General features: G+C 50.8%; 5 protein-coding genes, 1 long non-coding RNA gene and 2 other non-coding genes across 10 annotated transcripts; 4 read left to right on the top strand and 4 right to left on the bottom strand.

The window, feature by feature from the left end:
• Nucleotides 1–1,166: 1,166 nt before the first annotated feature.
• Nucleotides 1,167–7,097, bottom strand: Msrb1 (methionine sulfoxide reductase B1). 2 transcript variants are annotated; one of them, XM_021149062.3, is made up of 5 exons: nt 6,943–7,097; nt 4,054–4,202; nt 3,512–3,626; nt 1,990–2,021; nt 1,167–1,617 (listed from the first exon to the last, which is right to left on the bottom strand). In XM_021149062.3, the coding sequence occupies exons 1-4, from the start codon at nt 6,995–6,997 to the stop codon at nt 1,990–1,992; spliced, it is 351 nt and encodes a 116-aa protein (XP_021004721.1). In that variant the 5' UTR covers nt 6,998–7,097; the 3' UTR covers nt 1,167–1,617. The 2 variants fall into 2 exon arrangements, with proteins under 2 accessions (XP_021004721.1, XP_021004722.1); XM_021149063.3 differs by lacking the exons at nt 1,167–1,617; nt 1,990–2,021 and adding an exon at nt 3,742–3,845 and having other exon boundaries at nt 3,511–3,626.
• Nucleotides 7,098–7,572: 475 nt separating this feature from the next.
• On the bottom strand, nt 7,573–17,903 carry Rpl3l (ribosomal protein L3 like). Of its 2 annotated transcripts, XM_085832571.1 has the most exons (10): nt 17,790–17,903; nt 15,368–15,560; nt 12,834–13,002; nt 11,362–11,497; nt 10,345–10,531; nt 10,096–10,256; nt 9,822–9,923; nt 8,188–8,283; nt 7,859–7,978; nt 7,573–7,706 (listed from the first exon to the last, which is right to left on the bottom strand). In XM_085832571.1, exons 2-10 carry the CDS (start codon nt 15,405–15,407, stop codon nt 7,650–7,652), a joined length of 1,068 nt encoding a protein of 355 aa, XP_085688697.1. In that variant the 5' UTR covers nt 15,408–15,560; nt 17,790–17,903; the 3' UTR covers nt 7,573–7,649. The 2 variants fall into 2 exon arrangements, with proteins under 2 accessions (XP_085688697.1, XP_021042139.1); XM_021186480.3 differs by lacking the exons at nt 11,362–11,497; nt 12,834–13,002; nt 15,368–15,560; nt 17,790–17,903 and adding an exon at nt 10,932–11,107.
• Ndufb10 (NADH:ubiquinone oxidoreductase subunit B10) lies at nt 17,358–19,683 on the top strand. Its single transcript, XM_021149443.3, has 4 exons — nt 17,358–17,631; nt 18,977–19,115; nt 19,241–19,380; nt 19,521–19,683. Exons 1-4 carry the CDS (start codon nt 17,484–17,486, stop codon nt 19,622–19,624), a joined length of 531 nt encoding a protein of 176 aa, XP_021005102.1. The 5' UTR covers nt 17,358–17,483; the 3' UTR covers nt 19,625–19,683.
• A 119-nt stretch (nt 19,684–19,802) lies between these two features.
• Rps2 (ribosomal protein S2) lies at nt 19,803–21,610 on the bottom strand. The gene is made up of 5 exons (XM_085832572.1): nt 21,294–21,610; nt 21,015–21,212; nt 20,445–20,778; nt 20,028–20,119; nt 19,803–19,942 (listed from the first exon to the last, which is right to left on the bottom strand). The coding sequence occupies exons 1-5, from the start codon at nt 21,468–21,470 to the stop codon at nt 19,862–19,864; spliced, it is 882 nt and encodes a 293-aa protein (XP_085688698.1). The 5' UTR covers nt 21,471–21,610; the 3' UTR covers nt 19,803–19,861.
• LOC115029766 (small nucleolar RNA SNORA64/SNORA10 family) lies at nt 20,842–20,975 on the bottom strand. Its single transcript, XR_003835332.1, has one exon. It is a non-coding gene; the product is annotated as a small nucleolar RNA SNORA64/SNORA10 family (small nucleolar RNA).
• Nucleotides 21,611–21,641: 31 nt separating the features above from the next.
• Nucleotides 21,642–22,218, top strand: LOC110312526 (uncharacterized). The gene is made up of 2 exons (XR_002380062.3): nt 21,642–21,890; nt 22,142–22,218. It is a non-coding gene; the product is annotated as an uncharacterized LOC110312526 (long non-coding RNA).
• LOC115029798 (small nucleolar RNA ACA64) lies at nt 21,947–22,074 on the top strand. Its single transcript, XR_003835360.1, has one exon. It is a non-coding gene; the product is annotated as a small nucleolar RNA ACA64 (small nucleolar RNA).
• A 1,711-nt stretch (nt 22,219–23,929) lies between the features above and the next one.
• On the top strand, nt 23,930–25,782 carry Rnf151 (ring finger protein 151). Its single transcript, XM_085832979.1, is given in 5 exon segments — nt 23,930–23,968; nt 23,970–24,010; nt 24,399–24,512; nt 24,815–24,911; nt 25,279–25,782. Coding segments are annotated over 5 exon segments (765 nt in total). The 3' UTR covers nt 25,753–25,782.
• The last annotated feature ends 1,899 nt before the right edge of the window (nt 25,783–27,681 follow it).

Below are 27,681 nucleotides of genomic sequence, written 5' to 3' on the forward strand. Positions count from 1 at the left end.
AGTCAGTTAGGACAATCACGGGAGCATGAACATCAGTGTGCTTAGAATAAGGAGGTCTCACTGTTAACACTCACAGTGACTTTACGAGAGGAGCGTCTGTGTACGTAGTCAGCTTGCTGGAGGTTGAAGAGGGGTCCAGAGGTTCTGCAGCCAAGGCCCCCTTACTTTGCCCTCCTCATAGAAAACCCAGAGCATGAATCCCCCTCCCCACCATCGAGACTCAACCACTGAGCCCATCCAGATCGGCAGCCCCTGTTGAGGTTCAATCTGTATGTATGTATTATAATGCTAAATACTCACACACACACACACACACACACACACACACACACACACACACACTGGTCTGGTTGCCTCAGGGATGAGAGAATCCTCACTTACCCCAGTGAGGCTATGTGACCTTGCTCCTTAATTTAAAACTATTGGTTGGAATGAAGATGACTACAGCCTATAGCTGGGCGGGCATGGGGTGTGAAGCTGAGACCATGAGCAAGAGAGAAGGAAGAGAGAGGAGAAGACACCATGGAGTAGATGAATCATAAAAACATGGCCATGAGGGTTGCCCAATTGGAATGAGAGTGGCCCAAGCAGAACAAGGCAAATTGTAATTTGGGCTTATTGACAGGGAAGAAAGCATAATAGCATAGAGGGTTGATATCCATCCAGCTTTAGTGCTATTAAGGCTTATTATACATGTAAAGATTTGTGTCTTTTATCTGGGAACTGAATGATCAAAGGTAGGGTAGTAACCCCCAATTAATATTGATTTATTACCACACCAAGCCCCGGCTGGTCAGCAGGCAGTATCACCAGAGCAGGCCCCACCTCCCTTCATTCCTGAGGGACATCTCAACTGTGGGCCAGACAAAGGAACAGCCAGTCTTATTCACAAGAAGGCCTTGAGCCCAGAGCATCTCCAGGTAAATGTTTCAAACTCCTGCAGCCCTGGCCTCTGCCTGGCTCTTCCAAGCTTCAAGACGGTCAAACCTGACCTGTACCCTCTTCCCAGAGACTGAGGAACCCTCCTGGCTCTGAGACAGAGGAGGGGAGACTAACATCTCCCTAGGGCTCTAGCAGATGCTGGGCACTGTTAAAATCAAATCCAGTACAGTGGCGCTTGTAATCCTAGTTCAATCCTAGCATGAGACAACAAACACGGAAACGGCTCAGGCTGCATGTTTATTGACTTCTACTTGATCATCCCAGAGAGTAATCAAGGGGGAGTGGGGCTCAGCTTCAGCCACTCCTCCAGGTGTCAAGAGCTTCCAAGCACACCAACAAGGTACAGTGGCTTTCTCTTGGGAGGGACACGCTGGCCAGAGTGGTGAGAAGAGGGTCCCTGCCATGATGGCCAGCTAATGAGGCAACCGTCACTTCCCCAAGCTAGAGTGAGGCAAGACGAGCCTGCAGATTGTGAAATGGAGTTCTGGTTTCTCTGCCAGAAGACAAAGATCCAAGAGTCCCCGGCATCAGCCACTCCCCTCCTCAAAGGTCACAGGTCATCACCACCCTGGCTGGCATAGAAGGATTTGACCAGAGCAGATCATTCGGTGACTGAGGCTGGAGCGGTTGGCAGGGGGCGGGGGGAGGGGGGGCAGGCCATTCGCAGTCCATGTCCTGCAGAGCCCAGAACAGACAGGCACAAGCTTTAGTGAGGGCCAAGGCACATCCTCAGAGCGCCACAGGGGTCAGTGTGGACAGCCAAGGAGATTGGTGGCAGTTTGAGGGTCATTCAGAGATGACCTGAACCAAGTCTCCTGCAGACTCCAAACAGCACATGTCTCGGCCCCGTCTCCAGCTCAATGTGGTAGAGCAGTGGAAACCTTCCAGAAAGTGCTTACTCTAAAGTGGTTCCCCTGAGAAACAAGGGCGCATAGGGAGCCTCCTCCCCACCCCTGCCCCCACCCCAGACCGAATGCCCGAGGTTCTGACACTAACGTGGGGCTGCCAGAGAGTGGGTGTGCCCATCTGGGAAAGAAAGCTGCTCACCTAGTGCCCCTGGGAGGCAGCAGCTTCTCTGCCTGGAAAAGAGAAGGAAGAGAAAACACATTGTGGTTAAGCCATGCTTCCGTTGGGCATGATGGCTCGTACGTGCAAGGCTGAGGCTGAGGCTGGGGATCCGAGAGGAGCAGTCAGAGAGTGCTGTATGGTAAGTTCCAGGCCACCCTGAGCTACAGAAGAGACCCAATCTCAAAAGTACTAAAGCCTATTAAAAGGCAGAGGCAGGTAAAGCTCTGTGAGTTCAAGGACAGCCAGGGCTAAATAGTAAAACCTTTCACTCGGGAGGCAGAGGCAAGAGGATCTCTGAGTTTGAAGCCAGCTTGGTCTACAGAGTGAGTTCCAGGATAGCCAGAGCTATACAGAGAAACCCTGTCTTGGAAAACCAAAAAAGGAAAAACAAATGAACAAACAAAAAACCTAAAAAACTAAAACCAGGAATTGTGAGATGCCTTTGTGAGTAAAAGGTAAATGGCAACCAGGCCTAGCAACCTGAATTTGATCCCCAGGACCCACGCAGTGCAGGAAGAGAACCGAGTCCCACAAACGGCCCTCTGACTCTCACCACATGTGGCACGTACCGCACACGTACCCACAAATACACTAAGAAAATAACTAAAATGTACTCTGGGAGGGGACTGGAAAGTTAGGCCACTCTTCCACAGGGCCAGTTCCATCCCCTGCACCCACATACTATCTCACAACCATATGTAACTCTAGGACTGGTGCCTTCCCCTGGCTCTGTAGGCACTGCACTCATGTGGTACACAAGAAATCCATGCAGGCAAAACACCCATATACACTGAACAAAAATAAAGGGGAAAAAAAGAATTTTTCTGAAAAGTGTTAAAAGAAAACAACAAAATCATGATTCAGGCTCCCGGCCAGCAGAGCGGCCCAGGGACCCAGCTCAAAGTGCTCTGCGTGTTGTGTGCGCATGAGTCCTACAAAGGGAGCCCACGGTCTCTCCTTCCTCTCGCAGACACAGAGCACGTATCCACCCCACAGGAATGGCAGCAGCTGGTTTTTGAAGGCTCCCTTCTGCAGATCATCTGGCCACAGCCCTTGACTACCACTAAAAAGGTCGATAAAGGAGCTGTTTTACTGAGCCATTACTATGTGCTAGGCCCCAGGGCCCACATTCAATTGTCCTCAGCAGCCATGTGATAGAAACTATGCTGCCATGTCTACTATAGAGAGGAATGGCAGGTGCTCAGGGTCAGAAGAAAGCCCTTGGTCACACGGCCCAGATCCTCCTCAGCCTTGGACTACCCCTGCATCCAACCCAAGATTCCAGCCACAGAGAAAACCCCACGCACGCCCTCCCTGAGATGTTCCTGTAGGAGATACCCTGGATATCTGCCCCCTGGTGCCACCCTTCAGCTGGCTTTTTGGGTGCTAGTGCCAGGTGTATTTACTTTGCCATGGCCGACAGATGAGCACACACAGCCTGCCTCCCTGCGACACCTTCCTCGGTTACAACAGGATGTCCCCAGCTGCTACAGGTACTCACCTTTAGGGATGAACTTCAGTGAGCTGCTAAATATTCAGAATCTCGATTGTCCCCGCTTGGGGCCATCATTCAGGAACTCGTGGCCCAACCCATTGCCACACTTGCCACAGGACACCTGGGAAATCGCAAACACAGTCAGCCTCCTGTCTGCTGCACATAGGAGGGGCTCCCACCACCTGCCCATTTCCCAAGGGGTGGAGCCTGTGTGGGGAGGCTGTCCTAAAGCTCACGTTCCCTCAGGTTCTCAAAGTCTTTGCGGTGGTGATTCATGTCTTAAATCCCAGCACTCGGGAGGTAGAGCCAGGTGAATCTCTGAATTTAAGAGCAACCTGCCCTACAAAGTGAGTTCCAGGATAGTCAGGGCCACCCAGAGAAACCCATCTCAAACAACAACAACAACAACAAATTCTTGGGGTGCCACCGCCCCAGCTGAAGATGGAGACCTGAGATAACCTCATGAGGGAGCAAAAGAAGAGAGGTGTGACTAGTTCCAAGAGGTGTGACGCTCCCCGGCCAGCATTCACCAGGGCTTTCACACTCACCTTTAAAGCTTCTGGTCGGTTCTTCTCAGGGCACTTGGTCACACTGTCTGCGTGGATGGTTTCAGTGAACGCTGGCCACGGGGATGAGTGTGCGTACTTCGAGCGACTGGAGAACAGCTCATAGCTGCACTTGGCACACACGTAGACACCTGTAGCCAAGGATGAGCAAAAGCAGAGACGCTGAGCATCTGTCTAGAGCAAGCCACCTTGACCTTGGACCTGGAAATGACACTACCAGCACCAGGCCCACTGTAGTGGGAGACCATTCACCGCCGTCATGTATCCCCTGCTCATGGCCCATTGGTTAACTCTGGGGTAGATGGCCCCTAGCAATGCCTGACTGAGTTCTGGGAGGCCAGAAGTCACCCTTTGGGCTCATTTCAGCTGCTCTCAGTGACCCTGTGACATGAAATCTTTAACATTTTAATGGAATCATTTAGTTTTGGATGTTTTAAAAGGCTTGCTTTTATTTTATGCGTATGGTGTTTTGCCTGCGTGTATGCCTGGGTGCCTCATGTATGAAACGTCTGCAAAAAAAACCCACAGACACCAGAAGAGGTTGGATCCCCTGAGACTTGAGTAAACAATCTATCCCGTGGTAGCTGGGAATGAATCCCAGGTCCTCTGAAAAAGTATACTCTCACCACTGAGCCATTTGCAGCCCCCTTGGGTCTTTTGTTTTTGTTTTTGTTTTGTTTTGTTTGTTTGTTTGTTTCGAGACAAGATCTTGTGCCAATTAGTTTTTGTCAATTTGAAACAAACTAGAGTTCCCCAGGAAGGAGGAATGGGGCTGAGGATTTGCCTAGATCAATCTGGTCTATGGGTGTATCTATAGGGACAGCTTTCTTTTCTTGTTTGTTTGCTTTTTTTTCTTTTTTTTAAGATTTATTTATTATTATTATATCTAAGTACACTGTAGCTGTCTTCAGATGCACCAGAAGAGGGCATCTCATTACGGATGGTTGTGAGTCACCATGTGGTTGCTGGGATTTGAACTCAGGACCTTCGGAAGAGCAGTCGGTGCTCTTAACCATTGAGCCATCTCTCCAGCCCTTGTTTGCTTTTCTGAGACAGGGTTTCTTTGTGTATGGCTGTCCTGGAACTAGCTCTGTAAACCAGGCAGGCCTAGAACCCAGACATCCACCTGCCCCTGCATCCCAAGTACTGGAACTAAAGGTGTGTAGCATCACCACCCACCGGAACATTTTCTTGGTTAATGATTGATGTGGGCGGTGCCGTTCACTGTGGGCAGTGCCATTCCTGAGCCAGTGGATCCAGGCTGTTTAATAAACGTAGCCAAGCAAACTAGAGTAGCAAACCAGTAAACAGCCTCTGCTCAGTTCCTGCCTCCGGGTTCTTACCTTGGTTTCCCTCAATGGTGGACAGTAACTTGTAAACCGAAATGAACTCCTTCCTCCCCAGATGGGTTTTGATCAGTGTTCTTATCACAACAGAGAAGCAAACTAGGCCAAGTCTTACACTGTAGTTCAGGCTAGCCTGAAACTATGTCATCCAGGCTGACCTCCAATTTCAGCAATCCTTCTGCCTGAGCCTCCTATCCCCTGGCATTACAAATGAACCACTACACCTAGCTAACATTTCCACTTACAGACAAGGCAATGGAAGCCGGTGCTGCAGACACACAATACAGTACGTGGCCAAGAGAAAACTCCTAGAAGTCGGATAGTAGCCTCCCTTTACCCTTAAGACAAGCTCCACACGGCAGGGCTCCTAACTGCCAGTGTAACCACTTGGTCCTCTCTCTCAAGTGGGCATCTCTGCTAGGCAACGGTCTTGGATACCATGGATGTCAGCTACGGACTTAGGAACAGACTGGCCCTAGAGGACAGCCTTCCAAGACAAATAGGGAACCCCAGAAAACAGCAGCTGGGAAGAAAGGTTTTAACCTGTCCCCAAAAGGTCACATGAGTGGAAGGCGTAAGGTTGGTTGCAAAACTGAATTACATAACTGTTTGAAAGACTTAAAAATGGGAACCTGCAGGGTACTGAATCATCGGTCACCCACCACTTGAGGACAGACACCCTGGAGTCTGAACTGTTCATTCAACCTGTATCAGGAACTGGAGAGGAAGCAAAATTGAGTGAGTGTCTAGCTTGCCAGGGTAGCCTGAGGGAAACTGGAGTGCTGTAGCCAAAAAGAATTCAAGGGAGGCCTCTTCCCAGCAACCCTGTATTACAACAACTGGCTTATACAGGTGCCCATTGTCACAGCCCTGCCCTCTAGAGGACTGACATCTAACAAACAGATCCTGCCCCGGGGACGCCAGTGCCATAGTTTTTACCAAATTAGTCCAGATCAGCAGAACCCAGCAAGAAGGGAGCCAAGCAATGTCTCTCACAGTGCTGGTCAAACTTCATTTATGCTGGCAAGAACCCACTGACAACCAACGCAGAGGGCGGAGAGACATCTGGGACAGCACATTCCGGATTGAACAGCAAGTGCAGTACTTGTCCGGTCATCCAAGCGAATCAGGGGGTGGAGGCGGAGGTGGGGGGCAAGGGGGTACATAGCCAGGGCAAACTCCAACGCTGACCTTGGACCACACACCACCATCATTCCGCTCTAAAGTTCAGACCACTCTTGACACCATCCGGTGGCACCACCCTTACACATCTGGCCCAGAGAATCCCCCAGAGAGATCTACATTGCAGTTCAAGGCCTGTCCCCCTCGAGAACAGAGTCTACCGGAATGTCCCTTCTCCTCTCAAGTCCTCCTGCTCCAGAATGCCCTGGCCACCCAGCTACCCTCCGCCAAGTCCTTCTTTCCCAAGCTCGCTTCTCCTCGACAACCACACTAGCCCAGTCCCGGTTCGGGAACTCCACAGCTCCCCAGGAGGCAATGTATGCTTTAATGCCACGGGGTGTACCTGGCTCGAAGTGATTCTGGAAAACCTCGCCTCCGAAGAAGCTGCAGAACGACATGGTCGCGACGGGACAGGCAAAAGCTCCCGGCCAGGTCCGGGTAAAACCCTGAGGTCTGGACTCAAACCCGACCCAGTCCCAATAACCAATCACTTTCCGATTCGCCATAAGCCCCGCCCCTAGAGAGGACCAGTCACTCCTGGATTCCCCACAGCCGCCTCCTAGCAGCCCCGCCCTCAAGGAGTCTCTCCTCCCATAGGCCCTAAACCCCACCCATCCAGCCAAACTCACCCAGGGACCACGTCCTCACTTCCGCCTCTAGAAGGCCCCGCCTGGGGAGCCGCTCCCAGGAAGCTTAGCTCTTAAGATGAAGGCCAGACGTCTGCGAAGCTCCGGTACAGCGGCTAGGCTATAAGCATAGCAGTGGTACTAGCCAATGGTAGCTACTACTAATACCATTGTGCAACTGGCCTGGAGGCGCATCTACCCAGCTGTATCTATAGCCCTCTAATCTGGCGCTAAACCTTGCGCCCGCGTTTTGGATCTCCCAACCTCCGACCCAGGCTTAAGATCTACATCAAGCCTCCCAGGGAATGTGGAAGAGAGACAGACACACAGAGACAGACAGAGTTGCCTCAGGACTTTATTGAACAAAAAGGACCGGGCAGATAGCAAGAGCGCTATATCCCAGGTGTGCTCCATTCCAGACATCTTATACGTTTCCCAAGGTCTCCGGCTTCTCTTTCTCCAGATGTTTCTTTTGGGGACCCTGGTTAAGGTGAGGAGACAGGATGAGCATTAGTCAGGAGAGTCAGTCATACTACCTACGGCCAGTGCCAGGGCCACCTAGGGCCTGCTCTACTGGTCTGCTAAAAGCCCCCTTCTTCTAGTTCCTCTCTGGAACAAGTGGGACTAGCTCACCATGAAGGCCCTCTTCTCCTGCGCTGTCTGAAAACATCCGTGGCCAAACTTAGAAGTGGTGTCAATGAACTTGAGCTCAATATTCTCCAGGGCCCTGCGGCTGTGGTGCACCAGAAGGGACTGGGTATCCAAGAGAGAAGAGATGTCAAGGACAGAGGGCCCCAACTCCTCCTGTGACCTCCAGTTCACACCAAGGAGGACTCAGTCAATCCCTTGCTCTTGCCAGACCCCCTTCCTTTACTCTCCCACCACACAACCCACCACAGAGCACGCTAAAGGACAGAGCAGGCCACTGGAGTCCACTCCCCAGCTTGCCAAGCAGCACTGACCTTTCTCAGAGTGATCACTCGCTTCTTGGTACCTGCAATGCAGCCCTTTAACATGATGAAATCATTGTTCACTTCCCCATAGTGGGGGAAGCCACCCTACAGGGAGACAGACCACACCAAGCCAGGAACAGGGCAGCCAAGTTAGGAGGCTGTGGTGGGAAGGAGCCCTATGTGCAGACCCTAGGATGCAGGGACAGTACCCTCCCACTGGGTCACTCCTCAGGGGGCAGTAACATCACAGCTGAATACTAAGTATCTTTCCTGTGTCATCTCATTTAACATTATGCCTTTTTGTGGGGACACTGATGCTCAGAAGTTTGGGTTTGCTGAGCACGGTGGTATACACTTGTAAATCCAGCACTTGAGAGGGGGATATGAGATCACTTTGAGTTGAAGGCCAGCTTGGGTACCAGAGAGAGCCTCACTAGAGAGCTCAGTTGGAAACATTCTAGACTAGCATGAGACCCTGTGTTCCACCCTGAGCACCACCTTAGCCGAGTGGCAGTGACACACCTTTAATCTCAGCACTTGGGAGGCAGAAGATGGAGGATTGTTTGAGTTCAAGGCCACCCTGGTTTACAAAGCAAGTTCCAGGATAGCCAGTGCTATACATAAAAACAACAAAACAGGGTATCGTAGCATAAGCTCTCAGCAATCAGATGGTAGAAAAAGGAGAATCAGAGGCTAGAGAGATGGCTCACTGACTGTCCTTCCAGAGATTCTGGGTTCCATTCTCAGCAAACACATGGTGGCTCACAACCATCTGTAATGAGATCTGGTGCCCTCTTCTGGCCTGCTACATGCAGGCAGAACACTGTATACATAGTAAATCTTTTCCCAGAACACTGTATACACAATAAATAAATCTTTCTTTTTTTTTTTTTTTTTTGGTTTTTTTTTTTTTTTTTGGTTTTTCGAGACAGGGTTTCTCTGTATAGCCCTGGCTGTCCTGGAACTCACTTTGTAGACCAGGCTAGCCTCGAACTCAGAAATCCGCCTGCCTCTGCCTCCCGAGTGCTGGGATTAAAGGCGTGCGCCACCACGCCCGGCATAAATCTTTCTTTTTAAAAAAAAGGAAAGGAAGAGGAGAATTTTCTTTTTTTTTTTTTTTGGTTTTTCGAGACAGGGTTTCTCTGTATAGCCCTGGCTGTCCTGGATCCTGGAACTCACTTTGTAGACCAGGCTTTCCTCGAACTCAGAAATCTGCCTGCCTCTGTCTGCCTCCAGAGTGCTGGGATTAAAGGCATGCGCCACCACCGGCCCTGTATGTGTTTTTTTAAAAAAGAACAGACACATGCTTCAGACTCCGAGGCTACTTCCTTCTGGCCCTGGACTCACTCCTGGGACCCCATACTCCATGGACACAGAATACAAGCCCCTCACAGTGATTATGAGCGTGCAGGAGCAGGTGAGAACTGACGCTTCCAAGTGTGCGAGAGCTCTCTGGCATATGGCCTCCTAGTACCTCCCTCCTGCCAGGACCTGGGGCCTATTCTGTGTGTGTGTGTGTGGGGGGGCAACATCCAGTTGTAGAAAACACATGGAGCTCTTCGGGCAGGGTGGCACCCAAATGGAGCTGTCCCTGTCCCCTGATCCCCATCAGATGCCACTTGGCATCCTGGCCAGGCTCTCACCAGGGGTGTGATAGACTTGTCGGTTACATCATAGCTGGTGGATGCATTGTTTCTGACCATCTTCCCATCTTCCATATGCAGCCCCCGGCCAATGCGGTAGATCTGGCAGGAAAACAGCATAGAATGGACCAGAGGTAGGTTGTGTGGCTAGCAACATGGCCAGTCACACACTTGGCCCACATGCTCAGACTCTGGAACTAGTAATATTTCATGAACTCAATCCATGTGTGAGTCATACCACTCCACTAGAGAGTCCTCGAAGTTATGGACACACCTTCTTGTTCAGCTCTGTACGGTGGTGGTAACCCTTCTGCCCAGCCCGGGCGATGGAACAGCCTACTCGGGCAGGGTGCCAGGCGCCGATGCAGGCCACTTTGCGCAAGCCTTTGTGGGTCTTCCTTGGAAGCTTCTTGGTATGCCAGCGACTGGTCACCCCTGTAAATGGGATTGGCTGGAGGCTCAGAGGCTACTCCAGGCCCTGCTAACCAGTCTTCCTGGAGCCACCGTCTCTACTTGGCCCTACCTTTAACACCCCGGCCCTTCGTGACAGCAATGACATCAATAACCTCACTCTGGCTGAACACGCTGTGTACAGGCACCTGCTTCTCCATCCGTGCCTGAGCCCAAGCCACCTTCTCAGCCACGGTGCCACCATTCAGCTGAATCTCCATGATGTGGGCCTTCTTCTGCCGAAAGGGCAGCAGCTTCATCTGTGAGACACAGAAGTAAGGTCAGTTCACAGTCCCCACACGCCTGCAGATGGCCAGCCCCCTGGCAACCTGAAGAGACCAGTCTGGCCAGATGGGAACTAGAAGATGTCAAAGTCGGGTAGATACAGGAATGGGCTCCCACATTTTTTCCAAGTGCCGGGTGCTAATAGACCATCCAACAGGGCTCTGGCTGTTATGAGCACCACATGCTAAGAGGACATACAGGTGGAGACAGAGCAGTTAGGTCACAGCATAGTGTTCCACAAGTATTTATAGAGCTCCCACTGTATACTAGGCTTATGGTAAGTCCTGAGGCCCACCAGGAATGCGATGAGTGTGATCCCTGCCTCTACGGGCCCTGAAGGTCACACTGATGAATGTCACACACCGACTTGCTTACCCATGAGCAGCAAGTGAGAATAACAAGCCTGTGTTCTGAGGACGGGGAAGGTGCCAGAGAGGAGTGGGGTCAGAGCTGCTGTTGTGGCTCCTGGGGACCACGTTCCCGGAAGACAAGGTGCCTAAGAATACTCCAGAATGAGTGTTCTGGTTACAGCTCAGTGAACATCAAGCTGGACCAGGTACAGCCAGATCTCTCAGCCTTTCAGGACATCTGGGGCACTGTAGCTGTCACTTACATCACAGGCCAGTGACCTCTCCACTCTGGGACAAGAAGGGCCTGCGTGGGGCAGCTAGCTGCATCTTGAGCCTGTTCCAGGGCTGGTGCTATTTTTAAGCTGACATTTGCAGGGCTCTTCATTTAGGAGGTGGAGGATGGGGAAGGCACCCAAGGGTTGAATGGGCTCTGGGGGCGGGCGGGCTGAGCTGACCTGGGTGTGGACAATGACCCGAATGACCTTGCAGTACTTCTTCATGGCAGCAAAGTCTTTCTGTAGCTGCTTCTTGCCGTCAGCATCTCGCCACCTCTTGCAGGCTTTGGTAAAGGCTTTCTTCTTACTCTTGTGCCTGAGCCACACACACAGAGGGCTCAAGACCCAGCCAGGAAGCTCCCTGAGTTATCCTGCCTGCTTTTCCCTATCTGCAGCTCACCAAGCAAGAACCCTGGCCTAGGATCCCCCACACCACCACCACCACCACCAAGAGCCAGGGCTTCTTCCCATGCCCATCCCTGATCATTTCTCCTCCTCCCTTCATTACCCCTTTCTCCCTTTCCCCCTCTTTCTATGTGTGTGGATGTGGGTGTGTTACAAGAGGGTCCCAATATGTCACCGAGGCTGGGCTAAAAGTCCAGATTCTTCTCAAGTGTTAGGATTACAGACATGTATGCATCCAGCAGTAACAACACCTCTGAAGTCTCCCGTACACCAGGAGCAGATGCTGTGCCTCCAGCTAAGCAGACACCCACCCTTTCCAGCCCTTACTGGAGCTCTGGAAGGTAAGTGAGCCCCATCCTAGAGATGGAGAAGCCTTGGTTCCCAGAGGCTGAAGTCGGGGATAAACGGCCAACTCATAATGCAAACAGCAGAACAGCATCCCCGATGCTCTCCGGTCACTCATGACCTTGGTGAGGGCAGCACTCTATGCTCTCCAGTAATCCAGGGCATGCAAGGGACTCAAGATGTCAGCCAACCTGCCCTAAGTCATACGGTCCTGCACCAACACTGAAGCTCATATTCATCAATTAATTCCCACAGAGGGTCAGGGATTAAAGACATGCACCACCACACCCAGCACTGTGAGACCTTCTGTTTTTCTTTTTCCTTTGGCTTCTAGTACATTCAGATCAATTCTGAAGTTTCATCAAATTAGCCTCAGGGATATAAAAACCTTCATGACTTTAAGTTTTTACACTTATTTATATAGGATGTGTATACATGTGTACAAATACCACAGTGCACAAATGGTCAGAGGACAACACAAGAGTCAGTTCTCTCCTCTCACCCTGTCCTGGGGAATCTCACACAGGTTATCAGCAAACATCTCCCCCCCCCACCCCCCAGACAGGGTTTCTCTGTGTAGCTCTGGCTGTCCTGGAACTCACTCTGTAGACCAGGCTGGCCTCGAACTCAAAAATCCACCTGCCTCTGCCTCCCAAGTGCTGGGATTAAAGGTGGGCGCCATCATGCCTGGCATCAGCAAACACCTTTATCTTGAGTCATCTCAGCAGCCCAACCCTGAAGATGTGCATATCTGATATCTCCTGCTTCTGGATCCCAGGGTCCTCTCCAGCTTTCTAATTCATGCTCTTTCCTGTCCTGCTGAATGAGGGCACCACACACACTCTCTGCCTGGGTAAGGCTTCTCATCCCTCCACCGCTTCTGCACAGAGCTGGGCTCTTACCAGTCCTTGTAGAATCGCCGGCGGCACTCATCGCTGAGGTGTTCCGCAAAGATGGTCTTGAAGCTCCGTAGGCCTCTCGGAGTGGCTACGTAGCCCACCACACCCACCACCACCAGCGGTGGCGTCTCCACGATTGTCACAGCTTCTACCTCCTCTCGCTTAGAAATTTCTGTTTAGACCAAGGGACAGGATTTGAGGGGAAACTTCTCAGCCAATGGGGGAGGGAGTAAGAGGGCCACCACCTACACAAGACAGCCCAAGAAACACAGCTGTTTCCTGGCTGACTGTAGTTAGGCCACCATAAGCTTTGGAGTTTATTTTACTAAATATAGTTTCATAAGCTCTAAGGAAACCTAAAACCCATCATTTCATGGATAGTCTTAGGCTGCCATGGGGTTCATCATGGGGTTTTGGTTGTCTGGGGTTTTGTTTTGTTTTGGTTAGGTTTGACAGAGAGTCTCTTACAGCCTAGGCTGGCTTTGAACTTGCTATGTAACTGAAGACAGTCTTGAATTCCTGATCTTCTTGCTTTCACCTCCCAAGGTTTGAGTTTATGGGCATTATTTGGGCACCGTGCTCAACTGAAATGTATGTCCTAAAAATGAAAAGAAGGAAGGAAGGAAACTGGAAGAAAGGGAGGCGTAAAATAGAGAGGGAGAAAGAAACGGAGCAATGAGAGAAAGAGGAAATGAAGAAGGGAAAAGGGAAAGAGCCAAATCAAAAAGGGATACAGGGGGAGACGAAAGGAAAGTAGGGAGATGGGCCAGTAGAGCAATATGGAAAGAAGGGAAGGAAGTGAAAGGGGAAGAGAGAATGAGAGGGAGGGAGACCCTAGGCAGAGGGAAGGAGCTGGGCAGTGGTGGCGCACACCTTTGATCCCAGCACTTGGGAGGCAGAGGCAGGCGGATTTCTGAGTTCGAAGCCAGCCTGGTCTACAGAGTGAGTTCCAGGACAGCCAGGGCTATACAGAGAAATCCTGTCTCGGAAAAAAAAAAAAAAAAAAAAAGTTTCTCTGTGTAGCCCTGGCTATCCTGGAACTCCCTCTGTAGACCAGACTGGCCTAGAATTCACAGAGATGAGCCTCCCAAGTGCTGGAATTAAAGTTGTGCACTACCATGCTAGGTTAAGTATGTGTTTCTGGGCTGGAGAGATGGCTCAGTGGTTAAGAGCACTGAATGTCACACTGAGACAAGACAAACTGCAAACTCTCAGACAAACCCAGCCAACTAGAAGAAGCAGAGAGCAGCCCAAAAGCCTAGGAGACAAAGAGAGCAGTGATCGGCCTAGAAGAGGTTCAAACTGACTGAGCAACCTGGGAAGGCCACTCTCTGATCTACTGAGCTTCACGGGGTGCACAGTGTGCTTGTGTCCCCAGCTCTGGGCCTTGGTAAAGCAGCCCAGTCTTTGAGTTCTCTCAGCTCCTGTAAGTAACCTCTCACCCACATTCTTTTTTTTTTTTTTTTTCTTTTGAGACAGGGTTTCTCTGTATAGCTCTGACTGTCCTGGAACTCACTTTGTAGACCAGGCTGGCCTCAAACTCAGAAATCTGCCTGCCTCTGCCTCCCAAATGCTGGGATTAAAGGCGTGCGCCACCACTGCCTGGCTCACCCACATTCTTGTAATAACCCCAGGAAAACTTAATCCGAGCACTCAGGACATAGGCAGGAAGATGACTTCAAGCCTGTGCTATAGTAGTAAGACCCTGCATCAAAAACAAAGGCTGGGCATGAAAGTGCACATCATTAATGCCAGGACTCTGGAGGGCAAGGCGTCCAGATTTCTGAGTTAGAGGCAACCTGGCTCCAGGCCAGCTAAGGCCTTATTTGGGGCCGGAGAGATGGCTTAGTGTGTAAATCCATTTTTAAATTTTCTGTTCTATTATTTTTAGCAATCCTGGGGATTGAACCCAGGCCTTTCAGCATACAAGAAATGACTTTGTTTCTGAACCACATCCCCAAATTCCTTTATTTTGTTTGTTTGTTTGTTTGTTTGTTTGTTTGTTTTGAGACAGGTTTTTCTGTGTAGCTCTGGCTGTCCTGGAACTCACTCTGCAGACCAGCCTGGCCTCAAACTCAGAGATCTGCCTGCCTCTGCCTCTCAAGTGCTGGGAAGATTAAAGGTGTGTGTGCCACCACGCCCACCTATTGTACCTTTACTCACTAAATTATTCAGGCTGGCCTGGAATCTGTGATCCTCCTGCCTCAGCATCCCAAGCAGTACAGTCCTGAGCCCTCTAAGGGCGCTCACCTTTGAGTTCTGGTTGTTCCACTTACTGGAGCCATTTTCTAGCTTCCCCTTGCCTCCGTGTTACATTGCAAGTACTGTCAGAAACACACGTACACACCGGCATTGCTTATGGCTGTGCTACACAAAGATCAGCCCAAAACCTGCCTGTCCTGAGGGCAACACCTCTAGACAGAACAGCAGCTTTTCTGGTACTACAGCTCTACTTGAACCACCAGAGCACTTTCTGACTCCTAGAACCTAGAAGATTCTATTCCCAGCTCTGCCGTGTGCCCCCCTCGGTGACTCACTGAGTCCAGGTCGGTGCACTTCGCGAAGGGTGTGGGTCATGCCAGCCTTGTAGCCCAGGAAGGCTGTTAGGTGCACCGGCTGGCTGGGGTCATCCCGAGGCCAGCTCTTCACCTTGCCCCGGTGCCGCCGGCTCCTCTTGTGGGGCAGGAAGCCCAGGTGTCCATGCCGAGGGGCAGAGAACTTCCGGTGGGACTAGGGATCGAGAAAAGGAGTTCATAACTGAAGTCTCCCTAGCGGTGGCTTCAGGTTGACTCAGGAGACTCAACATCCCCACTCCCCACCCCACCTACAATTTAGGCTACAGGCCCGAGGGAGAGGTCCAGGCAGTCCTCAGTGCTACCTCATCCGTATACAAAAGAACAGACTGGAGATAATGGAGCTTTACGGACGGGATCTCCACAACCACGGGCTTCCTGCCCCTATGTACCTAACCTGGCAAGACCTGCAAGGGTCCTGGACAGTAAGATAGAACAGCATCTGTGACTCATCCATCTCTTGCCCCAAGAGCATAGCCCTGGTCCTTTGCTGCCTGTCAAACCCATTCCTCACAGTTCCAGGATTGTCCCTGCCCCCTCCCCCCAGAATGCCAGCTCTGTTCAGGGTGTAGCCCCAGCCCACTAACCATGGCCGATCCCTGCAGGTTAGGAAGGGGCCTCCCCACCAGGCACCAGAGGTCAAATGACAGAGCTAGAACACTCAGCTGCCAGATCCCAGATTTAGCACCTGGCAGGCTCTTTGGCCAGCTCCTGTACCAGCATGGCTTTTGGTGCCAGCGAAAAACCTGGGAAGGGCATTAGATGTGCAGCTTACAGTGGTAAGAACACCTGGCACCAGGGAGAGTGTTCCCCACACACACACCATGGTCCTGGGGAACTGTGTGATGACTCTCCAAAGACAAGGACCACTGTGGCCAGAGGAGGGATCCTGTTCTTAGGTCACAGCCAGAAGGAAAACTGGTAAAGAGGTCTCTTGTCCTGAGAGTTGTAAGATAGAGTTCTCCGTTGCTGGAATAAAGACACCATGATTGATTCTGGAGAGATAGCTCAGCAGTTAAGAGAACTATTTGCTTTTCCTAAGGACCCAAGTTCAAATCCCAGCACCCACGTGATGGCTCACAACGTAACTCCAGCCTCTGGGGATCCGAAGTCTTCTAGCCGTTAGGGGCACTGCATGCCTGTGGGGTAAAGACATACATGCAGGCAAAACAATCCTACACAAAAAAATAATAAATACAATAAAATAAAAAATTTAAAGGCATCAAAATCAAAAGCAACTGGAGGAGGAAAGCATTTATTTGGTTTACACATCCTGATCACAGTCTATCACCAAGGCAAAACTCAAGGCAAACACTTGAAGGGAGAAACTGAAGGAAAGCCAGGTGGTGGTGGCACACGTCTTTAATCCCAGCACTGAGGACACAGAGGCAGGCGAATGTTTGCAAGTTCCAGGACAACCAGAGCTACACAAAGAATCCCTATCTTAGAGAGAGAGAGAGAAAGGAAGGAAGAACAGAGAGAGAGAGAAAGGAAGGAAGAAGAGCTAAGAGTGCGCCACCACTTCCCTGCTGAGACCTTTTCTCAAAAGAAAAAGAAAGGGTTGGAAAACTGGTTTAGCAGTTAAGTGGTCTTCCAGAGGACCTGGGTTTGATGCCCACTGCTCATATAGTGGTTCAGAAGCAGGGTGAAGCACTCGGTGCCTAGGGTGGCGGAACCTTTTCCCCCTAAGGATTGCCTCTTCAGAGAAGTCCCGAGGTTCACTGGGACCCACCGGCCCCAATGAACCTAAGCAGAGTCTAGAGCAGTTGTTGACTTGTGTGTGTACTCTTCCAAGCCATGTTCACCATATTCCCTGCTATCTTAGCTGGTAGGTCAGGGCAAAGCATTTCCAGCCATTTGGTGATCTTTGTCCAACCAAAACAGGATGCCTCAGAGCGCTGGGGACCACAAGGGGGTGCCCGAGAGGCGAACCACTATCCCATGGTGCCTCGCGGCTGCCCACTACGCAGGCGCAGCTGTCACCTTTCTGCGCAGGCGTAGAGGTCCCGCGTCCTTAGCGGGCCCAGCGGATCCGGACGTGGAGCGGGTGGAAGGTCGGTGGGGAGAGTTTGCTTAAGCCATGCCAGATTCTTGGGACAAGGATGTGTACCCGGAGCCCCCGAGCCGCACGCCTGCTCCCTCGCCGCAGACCTCGCTCCCTAACCCCGTCACCTACTTGACGAAGGCCTACGACCTCGTCGTGGACTGGCCCGTGACCCTCGTGAGAGGTACAGGGTCTAGAATTTCGCCCGCTTAGTGGATATCCCCCTACCTCGCGGATCCCACATCCAGTTTCCGTCCCCTGAAACCACCACCCGCTGCATGCAGCAGTCCCGCACCCAGAATCGTCTCAATCTCTCCCAGTGCATCTAAGATAACCCTCTACCTTTTATCTGAGACGCCCCAGTGCTGTCCACTCCAGATCCTCCCGTCTACCCTGCTGCACCGCAGGCTAATCCACTTTCTCTCCGGGACTACCCTGTCTATAATCCTTTCTGTCTTCAGCAGAGCCCCAACTAACCTTTCGTCGACCCCGGTCGTTCTTTTAAGCGGTGGAGGTTGGAATCCGGGAGGTTGTAGTGCATGCCTTTAATCCCAGCACTGGGGAGGCAGAGGCAGGTGAATCTCAGGGTTTGAGGCGAGCCTGGTACAAAAGTACCAAAACCAGGAATCTAACCCACCTGCAAGGAGCTTTCCTTGTTGTACACAAGTAGCCAGTCAATAAGCCTGGCTTATTGAAAATGGACCGTTTGTATCTGTCTGCATCAGGGTGGTCATTTTGTTCTCTTTGGGCCACAGTTTAACCTGGCAAAGCCGTGTTTTAAATGGCTAATGTCTGTCTATCCCTGGTCCCAGAGAACGATCCACTCAACCTGTTTGAGCAGCAGCTGGATCAGGCTGGGCTTAAGCAAAGCAGCTCATTTATCCAGCATTAGGGGTGCACAGCATGCTTAAGATTTTTTTTTTCCTTAGTGTTGAGGGTCCGGTTGTGGTGGCTTCTTTGTGAGACAGCATCTCCAATGTTATACAGGACAACAAACATAGCAAATATCTTTATCAGCTGCTCAGTAGCTTGGGTTAGAGACACTTGTCACTGCCCCTGGCTTACAGGTGGTCCTTGGGTTAGAAAGATGGTTTTCAAGCCAGTCCCAAGTGCATTATTGCAGTAAGGTCAACTACATTTCTTGGTAGCATCTTATTTCGAAATGTCTGGAACTCTGCTGTGTAATTTGCCATTGGGCCCTGCTTGAGTTCCTAATAGAGCCTCCTTGCCTATTCAACTCCACCCAACTGCATGGGTAGTTTGGGTCCAATTACGGGGTCTGTAAAAGCTTGGGACTTTAGTTTTTGGGGGTTGTTTTTTTTTTTGTTTTGATTTTTTGTTTTTTTCGAGACAGGGTTTCTCTGTATAGCCCTGGCTGCCCTCGAACTCAGAAATCTGCCTGCCTCTGCCTCCCTGGGATTAAAGGCCTGCGCCACCACTCCCTGCCAGTTTGGGACTACGGGCTACAGACCCTTTGCCTCAAGCTGCTTCAGCTGACAGGCCAAGGTTCAAGGTGTTCTCTTCCGCAGAGTTTATTGAACGACAGCATGCCAAGAACCGAACCTACTACTACCACCGCCAGTACCGTCGAGTGCCAGACATCACAGAATGCAAAGAGGGTGATGTTCTGTGTATCTATGAGGCTGAGATGCAGTGGAGAAGGGACTTGTACGTGAGCAGCAGGGAACGCTGGGCACTATTGGAACCCCATCTCTCCTGAAATGTTGATCCCCCGGGCTAAGGTGGTCCTCTACCCTTTCAAATTCTTGAGACACTTTTCTCCTATCTTTCAGCAAAGTTGACCAGGAAATCATGAACATCATCCAGGAGAGACTGAAGGCTTGTCAGCAGAGGGAAGGCGAGAACCATCAGCAGAACTGTGCCAAGGAGTTAGAGCAGTTCACCAAAGTGACTAAAGCCTACCAGGACCGCTGTGAGTGCCCCAGCTTTATGCCAACCCTTTTCTTTTAGCTTTCCCCACCTATTTAACTGTTAGGTAGCTGGGGAGCCACTAAGACCTTACCAAGTTCATTTAACAGCTCCCCATAGCCCCCTCCCTCATCTCTTTTCCAGACTTGGACCTGGGAGCCTATTATTCTGCCAGAAAGTGTCTGGCAAAGCAGAAGCAGAGGATGCTGGAAGAAAGGAAGGCTGCGAGGCAGGAGGCTGCTGCCTAGGTGACCAGAACTCTTCTTCATTCCACTGCTAAAAATAAAGTGACAGTTTTGGACACAAACTGTGTTTCTGGTGACTAAATTGTACACAGCCATATCCTCTCAGGTTGTATTAGTCAAGTCTACTGAAACCTCTGGGCCAGCCAGAGGTACGTAGTATCATGTATGGGGGAAGACAGACAAAAAAGAAAAAAACATAATTAGCAGACTTAATTCTTTTATTTTTCTTGTACAAAATCCTTATGTAGTAGCCACAGCTGGAGCCTGGGTCCTCTGAACAGAGACTCTGGTGTGGGTTTTCACAAGATGATCAGTGAATTCCTAAAAAGAGAAACAATTTAGTATACAGCAGCATGCCCCAAACTCAGATAAGATAAAGGCAAACAGACCAACTGGATCAGCATACCTGATAAGGAGACTTGGTGAAGACAGTCTCTTTCCAGAGGTCGGGGGTCAGGTAGCTATAAGTCTTGGAGATGGCATCAAAGGTGGCCTTAGCTGTAAAATAGTAAGAGGGTTGGTGGCTTCATTAAAGAGTCCTGCCCACCAAGGTGCTGTTGCATTCCTAGGAACAGAGAAGCCACCTTGGGGCAGGCAGGTCTGCCATGCAGCCTAGGCCTGGTGTGGTGGTGCACGCCAGCACTTGGGAGGCAGAGGAAGGCGGGCTTGAGGCCAGCCTGGTCTAGAGTTCCAGGACTACACAGAGAAACCCTGTCTCAAAAAAAAAAACAAAAACAAAAAAAAAAGAGACACCAACCACACACACTGGGCCTGTCTGATCCAGAGGAGCTGAGAGAGGGCACAGTAATTGTGAGATACCTACCAAAGTTGCCCAGGGTGGCAGTGCAGCCTCTGGCTGAAGTGTAGCAGTCATCTATACCGGCCATCATCAGGAGCTTCTTGGGCACAGGAGCAGAGACAATGCCAGTGCCTCTGGGGGCAGGGATGAGACGCACCAGCACAGAGCCACAGCGGCCTGTCACCTTGCATGGAACAGTGTGGGGCTTGCCAATCTTGTTCCCCCAGTAGCCTCTACGCACAGGGACGATGGAAAGCTTGGCCAAGATGATGGCCCCTCGGATGGCAGTGGCAACCTCCTTGGAGCACTTAACACCAAGACCAACGTGACCATTGTAGTCCCCAATAGCGACGAAAGCCTGTGAAAAGACTTAGGTGAAACGGCTGGAGACAGGTCATGGCACCAGCACATCCCAAAAAGGACCTGTGGTGCTCCTCTAGGCAAGAGAGGCCACTGTGAGGCCAATCCAAAGTCCTGGAGGAACTCATTTTCTCTCTCTCCCCGTACGAAAGTCACACGGGTAAAACCTTGTGTAACCATGCAGAGTGAGAGAGTTTTGCTCAACCTCACGGCCAAAAAGCAATCTTAACCAACCTTAAACCTGGTCCGCTGGCCAGCCCGAGTCTGCTTCTGCACTGGCATGATTTTCAGAACCTCATCCTTTAGGGACGCACCCAGGAAGAAGTCAATGATCTCAGACTCCTTAATGGGCAGGGAGAACAGGTAGATCTCCTCCAAGGACTTGATCTTCATGTCCTTAACCAGGCGGCCCAGCTTGGTGACGGGGATCCACTGAAAAAAGAAGACACCAGTCAAAGGGCTGCCTCTCGGTGCAGGGGCGAGAAGCCCGCCCCGCCAGCGGCCCAGACCTACCTCCTTGTCTTCAGCTTTACCTCCACGAGCCCCGCGGCCTCGACCACGGCCACGGCCTCGGCCACGACCGCGGCCCCTAAGACCGCTGCCGAATCCTCCGCGGAAGCCGCCGCGGCCTCCTAATCCTGGGCCCCCGGGTCCTCCGGGCCCTCCCGCTGCACCGGCGTCATCCGCCATTTGCTAGTGACAAAGAAAAGAGGAAAAAAAGGAACTCAGCAGAACTCTAGGCTGTGCGGTCCTGCCAAAGCTTTGTCTGTCCGGATGTCCACGGATTCTCACGGCCCAGGCCGGCCGCAAAGCCAGGTCCCAGCAACATAGACTCACGTGTTTTCCCGAAGAAGAAGAAGAGGGAGGCGGCGCGGAAGGGACATTTTATAGTGCTCCAAGAAGCGCGAGATCTCGCCTGCCTACGCACAGCACCCGCAGGCTGTGGTTGGCTGCGTGTTGTCCCGCCCCCGCCGGGTTCTGTCTGCGCCTGCGGACTCCCCCTCGCCGAAGCCGCGCCCTACACCAGCCGGAAGGACGTATAAATACTCGCGCCCGCGCTCTGTGGTCCCGCTTGTGTCCAGGAACCCGTGGCGACGTTGGCGTGTTCGGGTAAGTCGCTCCTCACGGCCTTCTCCAGGCCTACGCAGTTGATCCAGTAAATCGGCGTTCGTTGAAAATCACCCTCGGCTTTGGCCTGTGGCCGGGGGTGAGATTCGGCGCCCAGAGCCACAGAGGCCTCAGCTCACCTCCCGCTGCCCCGGTGTGGGAGGGTGAAACCCAGGCCCCTACATTCCAGAGCGACTCGCCGCCCCGCGGTCCGCCCTGTAGCCACAGTCCTAACCGCCTCTTTTATTTCGCAGGTTCCCCTGGATATGGACGTTGCCGCCACCTCCCGAAAGAATTGTCCTCTTTTCTCAAATAAAGTGATTTAACCTAACTTACCGTGTGTTAGTGTTTTTTGTTTGGTTTGGTTTTTCGAGACAGGGTTTCTCTGTGTAGCCCTGGCTGTCCTGGAACTCACTCTCTAGACCAGGCTGGCCTCGAATTCAAAAATCCGCCTGCCTCTGCCTCGCAAGTGCTGGGATTAAAGGCGTGTGCCACCACTCCCGAGGAGACATTTTATAAGATTTATTTTTTATGTATATGAGTACACACTGTAGTTGTACAGATGTTAGTTGTGAGCCTTCGTGTAATTGTTGGGAATTGAACTTAGGACCTCTGCTTGCTCTTGCCCAAAGATTTATTTATTATTATAAGTTCACTGTAGCTGTCTTAAAACACACCAGAAGAGGGCATCAGATCTCATGGGTGGTTGTGAGCCACCATGTGGTTGCTGGGATTTGAACTCAGTACCTATGGAAGGGTAGTTAGTGCTCTTACCCACTGAGCCATCTCCCCAGCCCGACATTTTTTTTTTTTTTAAAGATTTATTTATTATATGTAAGTACACTATAGCTGTTTTCAGACATTCCAGAAGAGGGCGCCAGATCTCGTTGCGGATGGTTGTGAGCCACCATGTGGTTGGGATCTGAACTCTGGACCTTGGGAAGAGCAGTCGGGTGCTCTTACCCAATGAGCCATCTCACCAGCCCCCGACATTTTTTAAAAGATGACCACCTACGCTAAAATAAATTTGCAGGAATGTGTATTTCTTTTTCAAGTAGGGTACCAGTGACGACCGCTGAAGTTCACCTTAGTAAACCAATAAAATTTTCAGTTTACTGAGCATGTGTGGCCCCACCACACTACTCCAAGTCAAATGACCTATGTATACTGTTGTAGCTCCCAAGATGGCCTTCTCTGAAAGGGTGTGAAACAGTATTTCGTTGTGTAGCTCTGGATGTCCTGGAACTCAGATCAGACTGGTCTCAAATTCAAAGAGATGCCGCTGCCTCCTCTGTTGAGTTTAAAGGAAGGTACCACCACCATGGCCTGGCTAAAAGGAAGACTTTCAGGGAATGTCAGCAGCTCCACTACTGTTGCCTTAGAGCTACCTTATGTCCTTCCTATGGTTATCTGGCTAATGTGACTTCTGTACCAATATGGAGACCATGTTACACCCAAAAGGGAAAAGACTACACTTCAATATATACACAACTCCATTGTCTACCCAAAGGCTTTCAATTTACAGTTGAAAAACCTCTGGGCTTTTCCACAGGATGAACCTCCTGCTATGGAACTTCATCTCCCCCACCACCACCATCACCCCAGACAGGGTTTCTCTGTATATATATCCCTGGCTGTCCTGGAACTCCCTTTGTAGACCAGGCTGGCCTCAAACTCAGAAATCTGCCTGACTCTGCCTCCCAAGTGCTGGGAAGATTAAAGGTGTGCGCCACCACCGCTCAACTGGAACTTGATTCTTGATGAAGGTATGTTAGTGGAGAACATCAACATCTAAACTGACCACCCAGTCAGTGGAGGAGCCGCTGGGATCTTGCTGGCTTCAAGGAACCAGCCTCTACAAGCTTGGTTCTCTTGCTTAGGCAGCAGCTGTCAGCCACACAAGACAACACAATGAATCCATAGACTACTGAGTTAAGGCCACCCACCTTCGGAGGGAAGCTAGGGGTAGGTGGTCATGAAGTAGGTCCCAGTGGGCTCTGGACCAGAGCTGTGATTGGCCCACGCTGAACAATGCCACTGTGATGTCAGTCCACACGTGCTGTCAAATGGAGGCTCCTGAACTCTTGGGTCTCAGTGGAGCTGCCGTCCAGATACAGATCATGGTGAGCCCCGTCATTTCACCAGCTCTGTTCCAGGCAGATGCCCAGCTGCCTAGAAATAGATTCTATCTCCCTCTGAGAATGGATGACAGTCCTTTTCTGGGACAAAAAACTTTCAGAAGGCTCTTAGCTAGTATGTACTAGAAACATTCCAGCTTCTTCAGGCAAGAGTTGGCAGCCTTGGAGTCAGCCCCCACAGATCCACCCTTGAAGTGGGTGCAGACCCGTCTAAGCTCTCTCCCTAAGTTTCTTTGGATAGCCGTCCTCCCTATCAAAAGATGGCTGGGTTATCTTGCTGGTAATAGTACTTGTGGCAGGGGCTTGGAGCCTTGGCACTAACACTGACCTGGTCTTCGCAGAGTGGTGGGTATGATCTCAACCTCTTTGCCAGCCCTCCTGACTGCAAGTTTCTGTGTTCCGTCTGCCATGGGGTTCTCAAGAGGCCAACAAGGTTGCCGTGCAGTCACATCTTCTGTAAAAAGTGCATCTTCCGGTGGCTAGCCAGGTATGTCGGGGGTGCAGGTGGGTAAGGCTGGGGGCTCATTCCTGTGGCCAAGAATGGGAAAGTCTACCAAAAGCTGGGTTCCAATAGCTATAAGACTCAACTACAAAGTCTAGGACACTAAGCATGTGTGTGCCCTGGCTCCATGTGTCTGAAGTCCCTAGCCTCAGCTTGGGAGAGAAAAGCTCACTGTAATGCCCACTTTATGCCTCCAGACAGAAAGGAGGGGCTAGCTGGGTTACCCCCATGAAGACTTGCTCTGGCACGCATATGACCTCCACCTTCATACTCATGCCGCCCTCTAGACAAAACACCTGTCCATGCTGTAGAAAAGAGGTGACAAGGAGAAAGATGGTCGAAGTGAATAAACTCCGAAGAACCATTGGCCGCCTACAAGTCAAGGTAGCTCTTGAGCATCCACTCCCGTCCTCCTTTGGTGGGGGGTGGGGGTGGGGGGCTGGAGGCGGCAGGAACAGAAGAGGTGGAGAGAACCAAGAATAGGCCAAAGGTCATTGAGATGACAGAAGAGTATGAGTCTACCACTTGCTGTGCCTGTCCATTAGAACTTCAGGTAGGAGTTATGAATCTGCCGTTACTCTTCAGCCCTCCAATTTTACCAAATGAAAAAGGTTGGAATCACAAAAGTTCAGGAAGCTCTAGAACTTGTTTCATAGTCTGTGGATTACCATAGATGACGGATTACCTGGGAGCCCCAGCTAGTAGTGACTAACCTAGTTTAATCCATACTGAGCTTTATCATACTCCCTAGTGCAAGAACGCTGCAGCCGGCTGCTTGGACACACACCCTCTGGCTCATCGCAAGGAGCATCAGGACTCATGCCCGTTTGAGCTGATGGCCTGCCCCAATGAGGGTTGCACTGTGCAGGTACTGCGAGGGGTCCTGGATGAACACCGCCAGCACTGCCAGCAGAATGGACAGCAGCGCTGCCCCTTAGGCTGTGGGACCACCCTGGCTGCCTTGGAAGGTGAGCACCACAACTGCTACCGCGAGCTACGTGATGCTTGGGTCCAACGCCATGAGCGCAACCGGACCCTGCTGCTGGGCCTGCTGGGGCGTGTACGCCGGGTGCACCTCACCACCAGCCTCATCCACCAGCAGCTGGCACAGCTGAGCAACTTCCTGGAGGATGATGATACCCTGCTCCTGAATGCCCAGGTGCAAGAGACTGAGGTTCCCCCGGAGGCTGAGATGAGGGGTACGCAGGGCCAAGGTGTCTTATAGAGGAGTTAAATAAACACTGAGCCGAAGCCTGGCCCACCTCACATCTCAAGTCCTCCTTGCCTTCTCTGTGTTCCGTTGTCCTGGTCATCCCTGCAAATCTTCCATATTAGACACTGCCCTTTCTCCCCTGGATTGTTCTCCCAGACTTTTTTTTCCCCCACTGAGACAGGATTTCCCTGTAGCTCTGGCTGTGTCACCACCGCCCCACTACCTCCCAGACACTTCTTTCCCCGGTTAGATCTATCACTGAATAGTCCCCATCCTGCAAAGTTCTTCCCTTCTTCGTTAACCCACCTTTTCTCTCCACGGCTTTTCTGCACCTTCCTACCAGACTTTAATAGCTTCCTAGCTGGTACTACAAATGACTCAAAATCCTAATGAAGATTAGAAGTCAAAGAAATCCGTGTTCTCTTGTACTTAGTCTCCTCTGCGTTCCTCCAAGCCAGCCAACCGGCTCTGAGCCCAAAGCACCATGCCCAGAGGACCACAGGCCTTCCAGCTTTACAAGTTCAATAGCTCAGATGTTCCCCAGCTTTACTACCTCACGTACAATGCTCCCTCCTGCCCTCTGCCCTCCCTTGCTAAATCTGCATTGACACTTAATCTGCATTAAGTACTGTGAATTTTCTCTCCTCCCTGGAAACCCTGCTTGGTCCATTGAAAAAGTGAGCTATGTAAGAGCGAGAGTTTTAAGCCAGGAATAATGTTGCACACCTTTAGAACTCTGGCAGAGGCAGAGGGCTCTCTGTGAGTGCAAGGCCTCCCCGGTCTACATACCAAATTCCAAGATAGCTGGGGCTACATAGACTCTGTCTCAGTAAAACAAAAGGTTAGATGTCTCAAAGCGTAAGATCACTGGTTGCTCTAACACAGGGTTCCGCTTTCTTTCTTTTTTTTTTTTTTTAAGATTTATTTATTCATTATATGTAAGTACACTGTAGCTGACTTCAGACACTCCAGAAGAGGGCACCAGATCTCGTTACGGATGGTTGTGAGCCACCATGTGGTTGCTGGGATTTGAACTCTGGACCTTCGGAAGAGCAGTCGGGTGCTCTTACCCACTGAGCCATCTCACCAGCCCAAGGTTCCGCTTTCTTAATTGCACCACGTACATGGTGGCTAACAACCATCTGTTACTCCAGTTCCATGGGGTCTGATCCTCTCTTATGGTTTCTGGGGCTAGGAGGCACACAGGTGGTACCCATACATTCATACAAAACAATAAAAAATGTCTGTTTTCTTCCCCGGTGTTGTCCAAGTGTCCAAAGCAATGTCTTATACACAGAAGCTGTATATTCAACAGGCAGTCTTTTTGATTTTTCTTTTTTTTTTTTAAGATTTATTTATTATATTTATATGAGTACACTGTAGCTGTTTTCAGACACACCAGAAGAGGGCATCAGATCCCATTACAGATGGTTGTGAGCCACCATGTGGTTGCTGGGAATTGAACTCAGGACCTCTAGAAGAGCAGTCAGTGCTTTTAACGCTGAGCCATCTCTCCAGCCCGGTGAAAGAGATCTTAATACAGCTGTTTGTCCTGTAGGATTGCATGTTATACCTGGAATGTGTTTTATATTATAGTATGCAAAGAACTGCTTCCTCTTACTGGAGACATACGTGAGAGCACTGTCAGCCTTAATTTACACAGGTACCTCATGAGAGTCATTACTTCCAGTAAATGTGTAATCACAGAATCAGCCTTTTTTTTTTATTTATTTATTTATTTATTTATTTATTTATTTATTTAGGTTTTTCAAGACAGGGTTTCTCTGTGCAGTCCTGGCTGTCCTGGAACTCACACTGTAGACCAGGCTGGCCTCGAACTCAGAAATCCACCTGCCTCTGCCTCCCAAGAGCTAGGATTACAGGTGTGTGCCACCACTACTCGGCTTGGTTGTTTTGTTTGTTTGTTTGTTTGTTTGTTTT

Source organism: Mus caroli, unplaced genomic scaffold, assembly GCF_978045245.1.
Source record: "Mus caroli unplaced genomic scaffold, Mus_caroli_1 scaffold_18, whole genome shotgun sequence".
NCBI classification, from domain to species: Eukaryota; Metazoa; Chordata; class Mammalia; order Rodentia; family Muridae; genus Mus; species Mus caroli.

Bases quoted from the DNA above. Each gene is read 5' to 3' on its own strand.
- Msrb1 (XM_021149063.3), bottom strand. From the start codon at position 6,997: ATGTCGTTCTGCAGCTTCTTCGGAGGCGAGGTTTTCCAGAATCACTTC. The intron at 4,203-6,942 runs GTACACCCCGTG...CCTTGGCTACAG, and splicing joins CCAGAATCACTTCGAGCCAG to GTGTCTACGTGTGTGCCAAG. The intron at 3,846-4,053 runs GTGAGTGTGAAA...CTCACTTTGTAG, and splicing joins ACCGACCAGAAGCTTTAAAG to GGCAGGTTGCTCTTAAATTC.
- Rpl3l (XM_085832571.1), bottom strand. From the start codon at position 15,407: ATGACCCACACCCTTCGCGAAGTGCACCGACCTGGACTCA. The intron at 8,284-9,821 runs GTGAGAGCCTGG...GTCTCCCTGTAG, and splicing joins ACAAGTCTATCACACCCCTG to GGTGGCTTCCCCCACTATGG. The intron at 7,707-7,858 runs GTGAGCTAGTCC...CACCTTAACCAG, and splicing joins AGGAGAAGAGGGCCTTCATG to GGTCCCCAAAAGAAACATCT.
- Ndufb10 (XM_021149443.3), top strand. From the start codon at position 17,484: ATGCCAGATTCTTGGGACAAGGATGTGTACCCGGAGCCCCCGAGCCGC. The intron at 17,632-18,976 runs GTACAGGGTCTA...TCTCTTCCGCAG, and splicing joins GCCCGTGACCCTCGTGAGAG to AGTTTATTGAACGACAGCAT. The intron at 19,116-19,240 runs GTACGTGAGCAG...CCTATCTTTCAG, and splicing joins ATGCAGTGGAGAAGGGACTT to CAAAGTTGACCAGGAAATCA.
- Rps2 (XM_085832572.1), bottom strand. From the start codon at position 21,470: ATGGCGGATGACGCCGGTGCAGCGGGAGGGCCCGGAGGACCCGGGGGC. The intron at 21,213-21,293 runs GTAGGTCTGGGC...TTCTTTTTTCAG, and splicing joins GTAAAGCTGAAGACAAGGAG to TGGATCCCCGTCACCAAGCT. The intron at 20,779-21,014 runs GTTGGTTAAGAT...GTCTTTTCACAG, and splicing joins GCCAGCGGACCAGGTTTAAG to GCTTTCGTCGCTATTGGGGA.